Genomic DNA, 12,906 nt, shown 5'->3' with positions numbered 1-12,906 from the left:
TTTTTAATGGTGTTATTTGAATTTCTGGAATCCAGCTTCTTGAGCTCTTTGTATATATTGGATATTAGTCCTCTATCAGATTTAGGATTGGTAAAAATCCTTTCCCAATCTGTTGGTGGCCTTACAAAGTAGATTTTTATACAATAAATCCTGATCATGTTTCCCCTTCCCTCAGTTCCTTCTGGCTCCTCTCCACCTCTTCATCCATCCAAATCCACCCCCTCTTTTTCTCTCTCGTGAGAAAAGACATAAGCAACTGTAAACCCCCAAACAAACCAGAATGGGGCAAAACAAATGGGGAAAAAGAGCCAAAGAAAAAGCATAAGAAACATATAAAGATGCACAGACACATATCTACACATATAGAAATCCCATAAAAACACAAAATCAGACACTATAATATATAAATAAAAGACCCATAAGATTAAAAAATGGCCAGAAAGCATTGTAAGGGAAAAAATCCCTCCTAAAAGTCATTGATTTTATTTCACGTTATCCATCTACTGCTGGGCATGGCCACCCTAAAATGTGGCTTGTCTGCTCAGAGGCTTCATTGGAAAAAACTAGTTCTTCCTCTGCAAGATGTTGTCAGCTGGAGTTAGTGTCTGTATTAGAGATGGAAGCCTTTGTCTACTTCCCCTCTTAGTGCTGGGACCACCATCTTGTTTAGGCAGTGCAGGCCATGAGGTTGCTGCCACAGTCACATACGTATATCAGCTCTTGTGTCTAGATGGCCTTGCTTCCTTGGTGCCTTCTATTGCCTCTGGGTCTTACAATCTTTCCAACTCTCCATCTTCAAAGTTCTCTGAACCCAGAGAAAAGGGATTTGATGGGGATATCCCGTTTAGAATAGAATGTTTCAAGGTCTCTACCTCTCTGTGGGTCTTTGTGTTTGTTCCTGTCTACTGTGGGAGGAAGCTTCTCTAGTGGTGGCTGAGCAAGACACTGTTCTATGACTACAGGAGAAAGCCATAAAGTCATTTTATTGCTGTGTTCCTTTAACTGAACAGTAACATTTGGTTTTCCCCTATGTCCACGACCTACTTATTCTCAGGTTCCTGGTCATCTGAGCAGTGTTGGGCGTGGGATCAATCCCATGGAGTGGACTTTAAATCCAATCAGATAGCAATTGGCTACTTCTACAACTTTTCTTCCACTATTGTACATGCATATCATGAAAGCAGGCCACCATTGTAGATCAAAGGATTTGTAACTAGGTTACTATGTATCGTTCTTCTCTAGCTGTCTGCAGAGCACCTTCCAGTACCATGAACATTATTCCATAGAGATGGAGGCTCTAGGTAGGGACCAGCTTAACTTCTCCATGTTCAATAAGTTGTGTAGGTTTGTGGTTGCATAGGCCTCTAGTCAGCAGTAAGGCCTTATTATCAGTTTGTGGAGAGAAATGAATAGTCTTGGGGAGGGGGGTTCTATAGAGCACCTTTGACCAACAACTCAATTAGCTGTAACCCATTCCTGGTACTGCAGATTTTATTCAGTGGTGATAGACATCTAGTTGGGGCTTTGTGTCCTCCAGTATTTGGTGATTCCATTCACATTCTTTCATATATGCATATATTCTAAGAAGAACCTACTATAGTATGTTTCTGCATGACCTCTCAAAATGGCCCTTAGTTTTAGCGGTCTGGTCCTATATATCCTCTGTTACCCCATTCCCCCTTTTCTCTTCCCTCTCTTTTTAATACTTCCATTCTAACCCCCCACTCCACCCCATCAATTTATAACTATGTATTCTATTTTCTCTTTTTCAGGAGTTCCTTCCCTGTCTCGAATTCCTCACTTCACATCTAACCTCAATGGTTATATGGATTGTAGCTGTATTTAAATCTATATCTAGTTATAGCACTAAACACAGATAATTTTCTGTAATAAAGTGTGTTAAGATTTTAATTTTAAGTGCTTTACCTCCTCATGCTGCTGAAATTTTAATATAATTCCTTAATTTTTTTTAAAAAAGTGATGATGCTTAATGAAAATCCTGAAACCCAATTATCCATCAAGAAGTAGCAGATCAGAACACTGTCTCTTGTTTCCTTCGTGCTATTTTTCTTTTGGAAAAAAATCAATAAGTCATCTGGCTACTATTCATTAAGGAAGAAACAAAACATGAAAATCAATGTTCATTTCCCCCAATCTCCCTGCTTCTCCTGTGTACAGCAGGAGGAACCCAGACACGGGGATGAATGTTCTGGCCCTCGGAGATAAAACAACAATCAGTGACTGGTTGTTTTTCCTAAAACATCCTTTAAGTTGATAGTCCCATTAAGTTCTTTCATAAGGCATTTTAAATATGGCAAATGGTTGTCTACTGTCTCTTCTCTTATAACTAAGTGATTCTGGCAATGATGCTCCAGTTGTATCTGGTGGCTCCTGGCTTACAGGAATTGGTGGGGCTTCTTGTTAGCTGGAGAGACCCATTTGCTGGGACTTCCTTAGGAGTTAGACCCACTTCAGTACCAGGAATTTCAAGGTGCGGGTACAGTTTAGAGACTGAAGCTAGTGAGTCAGGACCAGTCCCCTGGTTGGCTTCACTGAGCCAGAGCAGAGCTTTGAAGGATGGCATGAGTTTGAAAAGACATACCTGAGTCATTTCATTGTGATTTCTTGATCAAATGGGGTTTTTCTGGACCTCTGTTTCCTATGTAATGGGAATAATAGCAGCTGTCACACCTGTGCAACAGCTGTAAATACTAGCAAAGAAGAGGGTACCTGTGAATTCTCAGTCAAATGCCTGGCAGTGTGGGGCTCCCTAGTTGGGGCTTTTGTCCTGAGTTTATGGGATGAGAGGAAGATTGGATTCCTTCTTTGGAGCCAGCTGGTCTTGGGATTCCGTTATTTAAAGAGGGTTTTAGAATCTTGCCAAGTTCTGAATAGTTGAAGAACTTTGCTTTATTCATTCTGGACAGTGCGTCTACAGAAATGGGTCTCAACCTCATGCTCTTATGTGCTAACTCAATCCTAGTGAAGAGATGTGAGGCATCCCCGTCCCAAGGCCTAAGAGGAGAGCAGAGCCTTGATTTATACCCCCCAGCCCATGGGAAGCATCAGATTCAGGGGCACAGAGGGTATCTGAAGATGGTAAAAGAGAGCTATACAAGATAATATTTTTGTTATCTTAGATATAGTAAGGGTTCCAGTGGCAAATACCCTTTCTGAGGTGGCATAGAGTGGTTGAAACTGAATCTAAGTCTTACGTGACTCCATACCTCTCTTTCTCCTTCCCCCTTCACCTTTCTCATCAATAGCTACTATGTTCTAACAGTTCACTGTGTCATTTCTGAACAGATTGCCGTTGAGCACCATTTATAAGCCCAGCATTAGGTGAAATTCTCATACATTTTGATTGAGGTTTCTGGTCCAATGGTCCTACTGGGTCCTAGAGGGACTGCATTCTGCCACCTCATCTTGATGCCTCATCCTCTAGAGGACAGAAGATTTAATATTCTAATCCATCATAGTAGCTGGAGATGCACAAGCTACAGTTCTCAGTTGTGACCTTAATGCCCTGGAGGGTCTTTTAGGATGGAGTTCTCCTTGGGTTAGCCTTGCTCTAGGCATTTTTCCTCCCTAGTTGTGCCTTCATTTGCTTGTGATGAACTTAGAATAGATGAACTTAGAATAGAGCCCGATTGTAATGAGATTTGATCCCATGGGCTCTGTCATCCTTGTGTTGAGAATGGCCATGGAGGGGTGTCCTCTCTATTAGATGGGCTTATATGTAAATCATGGCACCTCTTCACTATTGGAGTGATATTCAGGCCTGAGCTTAGGTTTCTTTATAATGAGCACTTTCAAAGTTCATGGTTATATCACCATGCAAAGTGGCACCCCATATAAAAGACCTTGCTTCTTGGCTCTCCTTGCCACTTCTACCCGTCCCTGACACCCCCAAAACCGGCGACAAGTGAGAGGCAATAGAGTGAGCCAAAACTTGAAGATATGATAAAGCAGGGCATCTTTATTACCCTCTGCCTCTTTGTTCCCCCAGACTTGTTTGATAGAGTAATTTCACAATTTCATCATCTTTCTTCCAGGGCTTCAAGGGGAACACAGGTGATCCTGGCCCCCCTGGTCTGAGGGTAAGTAGGTGACACTCACAAGGGAGAAGATTCCATGGTTTGCAGTTTATCACCTTGCGGCTCTCTATTCAGGAAAGAACAAAAGACATACTAGCATGGTGTCACAATGGGCTTTGCACATGGTCCCTGACCCTCATAAAACAAGCCACGGTATTAGGCTTAGTTCAGAGGAGCAACCTGGTCAGAGATTATGGTGGCTTTCCCAGGGCATAGAGAGTGTGTATGTTAACACATCAGCCTTATCTTTGATGGGGAACCCCTAGAGTCTTGTATTATGCTTTAGCACCCATCCCTTCCAAATTCCCCAAATGGAAGAGACTGATGGGCTAATGGTTGGATTCCTTGAGTATAGTGGATAACTAGGACAGAATTATGTTTTAGAGAGAAACTTGGGATAAGCAGGTATGGGGGGGGTACTCAAATAGACTTGTCTGACCCACCACCTAGTATTCTTCCTGTCTTCCCTGTTGGGGAGGCACTTGGGGGTCCACATATTCTCCTGGGATCCAGAGTTCTGTTCCAGAGGCTGCCATACCCCATAGGGAGTACTCTGACAGCCCTCTTGGTCCCTATCGCTCTCCCACACTTTCAGATGTTTTATGTTCAAGGTGGCCTATAGCTCAATCAGCCCTGTCTCTAACAGCAGTTTCTTATTCCTAGGGAGAACCTGGCATGGCAGGGCCCCCTGGAAGGGACGGATCAGCAGGAAAAGATGTAAGTACGGCTACCTTGGCCGGCAGTGATTGAGAAACACTGGAGGGATACCCAGGAACCCTACCGTAGGTGGCAGTTCTCTGAAGGATGTGGAATGTCACATAATTGCTTTTCATTGAGACATGAGCTTCTTCTGTCCCTAGAGTTGACCTGTATCTCACAGATGATGGAGGCTTTTCTGGGTTCACCTGATTTGTCTAGTGTCAATTGATGGTCCAGTTGGACCTACCTTACCTGATTTGTGATTCATTTCCTGTTTTCTCCCAAATTGTTTCTCTATCTCTTGATCATTTCTTTCTCACAGTAATTAATAATCCCTTAAACTTGCCACCACCATTGACATCAAGACTTGCCATTGCCACCATCATCACTGCCACCATTGTGGTTACCGTTGTTATGGTTACCACCACTATCAACACCAATGCATCACATCCCCATCATTATGACGAATACCATTACCATAATCGCCACTGCTATCACTAAACCATCACTAATTATAGCACTTTCATCATCATCATCACCATCATCATCATCATCATCATCATCATCATCATGACCACCACCAGCAGCAGTGGTAGCAGTTGCTGTTCCTATTGCTGTTTGAGCTGTATCTCAACTTAGACATCTTGGATGTCTCTCACTTTTATTTGGTCTTGAAATTGGGACAGAGGAGGTAGAGATTTTCTCTGGAAGGCACAAATGGGAATACTGTGATCTAGAGGTTCAGAGGTAGAGGGACCCATCCTGGAGCTCCTATTTGTAGCTCACCCTCTATGCCCATTCCCCAAGACTTGACTGCCTGTACACGGCATTTTGCAGGGTGACCTGACATTGGTGTATAGATTGTTCTAGGAATGGGAAATTTGTCAGATACATGCAGACAGGGTCATGGGGTCCCAAGTGGTCCCCTTCTAGACCTTGACATCTTTCAAGACTTTCATGAAAATCTACACAGCAAGTGGACTCCTCTTGTTTCTCCTGATTATCGGTCGTTTAGAGGATTTGATTTGAAGGATCTAGAAGAAATCCTTCGAGAAAGTCAATCTGGTTCCCTTGTTCTCTCCCAGTTCTCTATCATGACTGGTTTTGTGTCAACTTGATACATGCTAGAGTCATCTAAGAGGAAGGAGTCTCAGCCGAGAAAACGCCTTCATACGGTTGGGCTATAGGCAAGTCTGTGGGACATTTTATTAAGTAGTGATTGATGTGGGAAGGCTCAGCCCATTGTGGGGAGTGCCATCCCTGGGCTGGTTGGTCCTAGGTTCTATAAGAAAGGAGGCTGGAACAAGCCACGAGGAACAAGCCAGCAAGCAGCACTCCTTCATAGCCTGTACATGAGAGTTCTTGCCCTGATTGCTTTGGGCGATAGACTCTGATAAGGAAGAGTGAGAGAAACGCTTTCTGCCCTGTGCTGATTTGGGTTGTGGAGCTTTATCACAGCAATAGTAATCCTAGCTAACACATGGTTAGAAAAATCAATCCAGTAGGTAGAACTTGTAAGGCTGCCTGAGACAATGCATGGCTTGGTGGTTCTGTTGGTAGCAGGCATCATTTGGGAGTGAACCTGGCAGGAATTTACCTAGTAAATCTGTCAGTTTGACTTCTCTTGGTTTGAGATGTGACCACCTTAAACCACCAGGAAAACACATGAACTATTCCTGAGCTGGTAAATGAACACACCAATTTAAAAATGTGAACTGGAGAGTGTCTCCTAATCTGGGTGAAACAAATTTATGCAAGTTCGGAGTCCTTGGCATTCAAAAGGGAGTATCTAGACACATCACTGGGTTCCTGGGTCTGTTGGTGAGATCTGATCCAAACTGGGCCATTGTCATCTTCTCATAAGCTCTGTGGTTTTATGACATTTCTCTGTTCCAGGGTGACACTGGACCTGCTGGACCACAGGGTCCCAGAGGAACAAGGGGACCACCGGTGAGTTTTGCTTTGAGACTAACTTGCTACACAGTTTAGCCGAACTGTTACCATACTGATGTTTGCTTGTTTCACCATGGTGTGGATATCTGGATCATTTTAAAATAATGCTCTGTGTCCTAAAGGATGCTAAACAGCCACTGTTCTCTGTCCCGAATGTTTCATATGTACTCCAGGGCGACTTACTGACAGTCTACCCACAAGAATTTCAGGAGTTGGCATGCTTCTAGTTTGGGGACATTGCACAGATTTATATATGTACCATACATGGGTTTTTCTAGAAGTACCACAGATGATAGTTTCTATACAGAAAGATTTCCCCCTTGTTTCTGGAGGCCAGAGGAAGGAGATTAAGTACCAGTTAGGAGGGATAATATCTCTACATTTCCAGCTTCTTAGCATTGGCTGACTATAATAACATTCTTTGGCTAAACTTCCTCTTCTTGGAATGTTCCTCCTATGTAAAGTGTGTGTGTGTGTGTGTGTGTGTGTGTGTGTGTGTGTGTGTGTGTGTGTGTGTGTGTGTATTTTCCCTTTCAAACAGGCATAGGACTGGTGAATTGGTTCTATTAAATTAAGGTTCCAACCTTTTATACCATAAACTCACATAACTTATTACATCTCTGATGATCCTACTAGCCAAGTAAAATTCTAAGGGCCTAGACATTAACATTTTAAGAAGTGAATTTAACTCATAATATTCTACAAGTTGGTAAATATTTGGGGTCTTATCCATTCCTATTTGTGCACCTAGGCAAATCCATAAAGTATGAGCAAAGATAGATATTTGGATACCCCATGCTATGTAAAGAGAAAGCTATGGAGACCCATGAGAGGAATCTGTGTTTGTAACTTAGCATACTATGAACAGTAAACTGCTTTTCATAAGTAGACATATACTCTAAAATGTAAATGGAAGGTATATCATTTCAGCTATGTATACCAGAATAACAATTTACTGTCATTGTCAAGTGTGTTGTTCCATGGATCATTTTAACTTGTAGCTTTTTTACACCTGTTCCTGTAGTTTGGTTGCCCCAGTGACACTGCTAATGTCTAAGTGATATGCTATGCTGTGACAATGGGATGGAGATGATATCACTCTGAATCATCAACTTTTCAGCTCTGCTGGATTCTTCCAGGGCCACTGTTAGACACATGGTCAGCCAGTATGCCTCAACAGTGTGCCTCAACTCTGTTACGTATGATCATGTTTACAGATTGATTTCATTCATGTTGTGTTGGCTGTAGATGTTTATGTTTCTCCAAATCTTCATTTTGCTCTTTTTAAAATCTGTAATCACACAGGAATGGGTAAAGCTCACATGATTACTACCTCACAGCCACTGGCTTCAAAGAAATATGGAAGAGTTAACTGCATGAAACATACATATAATCTAGTTTTCTCCCAAGACTTCTGAGTTATGAAACTATCTTATTAATCTGTCAAGGCAAAGACAAGAAATGAAGATATAGAGATGCTCATAGTTTACCCAAGGTCACACAGATAGTCAGCAATTGAGCTAGCTTTTGGACTTAAGCAGTTTGGACCAACAGTCTGAAGTTTAAGACGCTACGCTAAATGTCTATGAACTAGATTGTCTTGCAGAAACACTGTCCTGCAGGAAGGAGCTTGAAACGAGTTTAGAGGTCAGAAGCTTGGGAAGATGGCAATATCCTTCCTTCATGAGCAGCATAGTATCCAGAGGGGCTTCTTACTGGCCAATGAATGATAGATAGATAGATAGATAGATAGATAGATAGATAGATAGATAGATAGGCAAACAGACAGATAGATAGATAGACAGATAGAGATAGATAGATGTAGATAGTTAGAAATAGGTAGATAGATAGAATGTGGTTCTATGACTCAGAAAGGACCCTAGTCCCAGTACCAAAAGATCAATTTCAAGGGACCAGGTGGACACCAAAACTAGTGTTGGCACCATGTGCTAATATCTGGTGACCCTCCTCCTTCTGCAGAGAGAGGGACTACAGGGAAAAGCAGGAGAGATATCATTTCCATAGGGATGAGCTAAACTACATATTTTTAGAGAGACACAGATGGGTTGGTGGGTGGAAGGAGTATAGGGAGGGGCAGCAGGCAGTGCTCACTAGAAGGTCTGAGAATGCCTGTCAGTCAGAACTAATGCTCAGGCGCTTCCATTTCTGCATTTACTAACAGATCCCAGATGGAACCTGGACTTTCTCTGTGCCTCTATTTCTTTATGAAATAAGGTTATGTATGCTATGTGGTTTCTGGAGATGTCTGGTGGGATGGGGTGCTTGAATACCCATGGTTTCATGAGTACATTTTAGGGAAAAGACAGAGGCTGTGTTTCTGGTTACTGACCTACAAGCCACCTCCTTTGCAAGGACAGTGAAGTATGGGATGGGCTCAGTACTAAACTCAGAACTGTTTTTTCTCTTCTCTTGGATGTGTGGCTTAACATTTCAGTGCCTCAGTCTCTCTACATGTAAAACAGTGATGACATTTGCATTTGGTATGAGAAGTTAATGATGTATAAGGGGAATTGGTATGTAATGTAAGAGGTACCTGGGCAGGGTCAGCTGATGGCTGTATCAAGTTTTGAGGATGTTGGCACATTTATGAGTACACAACTCAGTTACTAGGCATCATTCAAATCTTGCATTTCCAGGATTAACACTGAATAGATTTCTGTGATGTTCTTGGATTTTTTTTTAATTAAACAGAGAACCTTAGTATCTGTCATTCACTAGATACTGGGGATATAAGAGCCACAAGTCACAGACTCATGGCAGACATGTGAGCTGAGCACAGAGAGAGAGCATACTGTGGCAAGTCTGGTGGGCAGAAGGTGCTGAGCCTTGTGTGTGCATTTTAGGCAATAGGGATTTTTGTGGGATTGGAACAGGGTAGCTAGGAGAATTGTGCAGCTTCCTGATATTTTCTCTATAATAGATCTTTTGTGTGTGTGTTATGGTTGATAAATGGCATCATATAGCCAAGGCAGACTTCTAACTCACTATGTCAGCTGAGCCTGACATTTGAATACCTGATCCCCTTATTTCCCCAGAATGACTGAGATTACAGGAGACCATCACTGTATAAAATCTTATTGAGAAGCATTTCCAAAATTATAAATATGCACAAAATGGGTGTCAAATTAGAGAATATTTGATTCAAGGCAGTTTGTCCTAGAACCTATAGTAATGAATCCTTTCAGTTCCTAACTGCATGATAGTACATGACAGTGTTTACCCTGGCCTCCTGTATCTTTGTGCTTTCATGTACTCATTGAGATTTCAGTAAAGCTCTTGAGGAGGGGTATGCAATGAGGAGCACATGCAGAACTTATTCCTCAGGCATGCCTTATGATGTACACAACTATTCCTGAGTTGGGTTGCTATTTTATGATTGTATTTTTCATAGCCCAGCCTAGGAGTTGAAGAATGAATGAAGAATGGTCTTGCTCTCACTGTGGTTCTGTGGGCACCAGTCACTGAGTTAGGCTATTTCATGCCTACAGACTCATTTAGTTCTATAATAATGTTATGAATTAAATATCATAGGCTCCTTCTACAAGTTGAAAAACATTCTCTGCAAGATGAAGTGGTTTGCAGAGAACCATGGCAGACTGAATGAGAACAGCCTGTGTAATTAAATTGTCCACCTGCAGTTGAGTTTATTCCAGTGCACTGCCTGGTGATGCCCTGGCTCTGAATACTGGCAGGATAAACATTTCTATTTCTCCCACCAGGGCAGCAGTGGATCACCTGGATCTCCAGGAGACCCTGGCCGTCCAGGAGCCCCAGTGAGTATTCATTGCCAGCTTCCTAATCCTGTCAGGACAAGGGTCTCATGTTACAGGTGATTTTTTTTTTTCCATCCCGGAAAGCACCAGAGAATGAATCCACTTTTGAATGGTACAAATAGTCTCAAAACCAGAAAATCTGGGTATGCAGCTCTTTAAAAGTTTTCCAAACATTTGACTACATTTCTCAATGTCTTCCGTCTGAAACTTGGAACACCTCCAACTATTCAATGTCAAAGATATGCAGTAAGGTTTCACAGTGAGTATCAAATGATAGAAATAAAATATAGGGTCAGACCAAGCCTTGCCCACATCAATGGAAAGAGAATGGAGGCTAAGGATGGGAATAAAGATGGCAGTGATGGATGGAGAGCAAGACATTTCAGTGGTAGGTAGTGAAAAGAATATGGCAGGTAGATTTCTAGGCACTGATTAGATTCTGGATCTGAGGTTCATGCCAGGTCAGTGAGGAGACATAAAATGGCAGATGGTTCTTCAATGGATTCTGGGCTTTAGTAGGTTGAAGTCTGGATGTGGATTTCATTCTTGCCTAGCCTGCTTGTATTTTTATTTGCTTAGAATAAGATCTATTCAGGAGCCACTTGCAAGTATGAAATACCATTTATAAATGTCCAGGACATTGAGCTAGCCAGTGCTTTCCAGAAATTTTCCAGGTAGTAGCCAGAGTGAACAGAAATCCACAAACCCCATGATGCCCAGTCACACTGGTAGAGACTATCCCATTGGTCCAGGGACAACTACAATGAGTGTCTATACTTATGACAATTTTAGCAGTCTCTACCAGGAACTCCAATGTGAGATCTGTCATTCCTACTGAAACAAAATATACACGGTAAGGTTGGACCCTGAGGGTAGATCCACTCAGGGGAGAAGCTAGCCCAAGAAGGAGCTGACCCACTTGTGGACACTTTGGGAAAAACTAAGCCATTAGGCTCAAAGACTTCCTCCAAAGGCAGCAACCAACACACCAGGAATCTTAACAGTGTCATGGGAAGCAGTGCCCAACCTCAAAGAGGCTGTACACATCTAGATATAGGTGTTGTTTCTAAGGAAGCATCCTTAGATGCCACTGCTTGAATGGAAAGGCTGTTCTCTGTCAGTGGAGATTAACTCCCCCCCCCCAATTCATCTTCCTCCTTTGTTCCTCAGTCATGATACCAAGTTCCCCAGACCCCATGTCTCTTTCTGACACATCCTCTCTCCAATTCAGGGAAGGGGTAGGGGTTTCAGGGCTCCACAGCTTGGGTATGTCATCAAAGTTTCTGAATCTGGTGGTCCTTGACACCTGTTTTAATTAATTCCTTTTTTTTTTTCTTCATAGGGCCAAAAGGGAAGCAAAGGAGAAAGTGGCAGCCCAGGACTTCCAGGGTTTCTGGGTCCCCGTGGACCTCCAGTAAGCAGAGAACCTATTGGGTCCAAGATGTCTGACTCTAGGTGTAACCTTGAGTTTCACTGCTGTCCTTTCCTATTCATGTCTTAAGGGCCATTTTTTTTTTTTAAATTTCATGCTATGATGAGATGGTATGGGATCAAAGTGCATCGTGCTTTAGGAGGCTGTTAAGGGCTCATAATTGGCATTTGCATGGAATTCTAAAGCCCAGTACACTAATTATAAGGCTTTAAGAAGCTCATTTAACATCTCATTATGGTGGCTATCTCCTTACTCAAGTGCTATGACAGCTCATTGGCATCTATGTATTGCATGTGAGAATTCACTAAAGGACTCTGGTAACACCCAGCCCACTGGAGTACTCAGTAAGTACAGGTGACTGTGATGATCTCTGTAGGTGTTTGTGGTGGATAGCACTGACCATAATGGCCCTGGAGCTTGAAGGATGCTTATAACGGTTGTAAAGATGAACCAGTTTCAGTCATAGGGTCAGACCATGTAGGTGATTGATTAAAAGCCATGGTGTACATTTGTACCTATCTGGAACTTTAGTCTGGGTCCTCTGACTCCACCTTACAGAATGTATTGGAGCTATTAAAGGGGGGTAATGAGGACTCATTCATAGCCACACTGAAGCCACACACTGTTCTTCAAACCCTGGCCAGCACTGATGGATGGTAAGGGCTCTATGTGACATCTCAGATGGAAAATGGTCCTATATTCCTGAATACCCCCTCTAGTTTGATTCTGCCCTTTTCTTTTTTCTCTTTCTTTTTTTTAAATTTATGAATCATTTTATTTGTTTACATTTCGAATGTTATTCCCCCTTCCCAGTCTTCCCTCCATGACTTCCATATCCCACCCTCTCTCCTTTGCCACAGCTGGTTCACATATAGCAGAGGATTCGGCCCTTTTCATGTGACCACTGTGACAGCTGGATTCATCCTGTCTT

General features: G+C 42.5%; 1 protein-coding gene across 1 annotated transcript in view; it reads left to right on the top strand.

Annotated features, from left to right (window-relative positions):
* Col22a1 (collagen type XXII alpha 1 chain) overlaps positions 1 to 12,906 on the top strand; it is a 232,623-nt gene that overhangs the window by 204,499 nt on the left and 15,218 nt on the right. Inside the window, exons 53-57 of the mRNA XM_021217030.1 lie at positions 4,056 to 4,100; positions 4,761 to 4,814; positions 6,693 to 6,746; positions 10,490 to 10,543; positions 11,886 to 11,957. Of these exons, the coding sequence (XP_021072689.1) occupies positions 4,056 to 4,100; positions 4,761 to 4,814; positions 6,693 to 6,746; positions 10,490 to 10,543; positions 11,886 to 11,957 (279 nt within the window). The remainder of the gene's footprint in view (positions 1 to 4,055; positions 4,101 to 4,760; positions 4,815 to 6,692; positions 6,747 to 10,489; positions 10,544 to 11,885; positions 11,958 to 12,906) is intronic.

The sequence above is a fragment of the Mus pahari genome, chromosome 17, assembly GCF_900095145.1.
Source record: "Mus pahari chromosome 17, PAHARI_EIJ_v1.1, whole genome shotgun sequence".
Taxonomy (NCBI): domain Eukaryota; kingdom Metazoa; phylum Chordata; class Mammalia; order Rodentia; family Muridae; genus Mus; species Mus pahari.
Note: the sequence above shows the minus strand (reverse complement) of the source record. Positions and strands in the feature narration are given on the sequence as shown.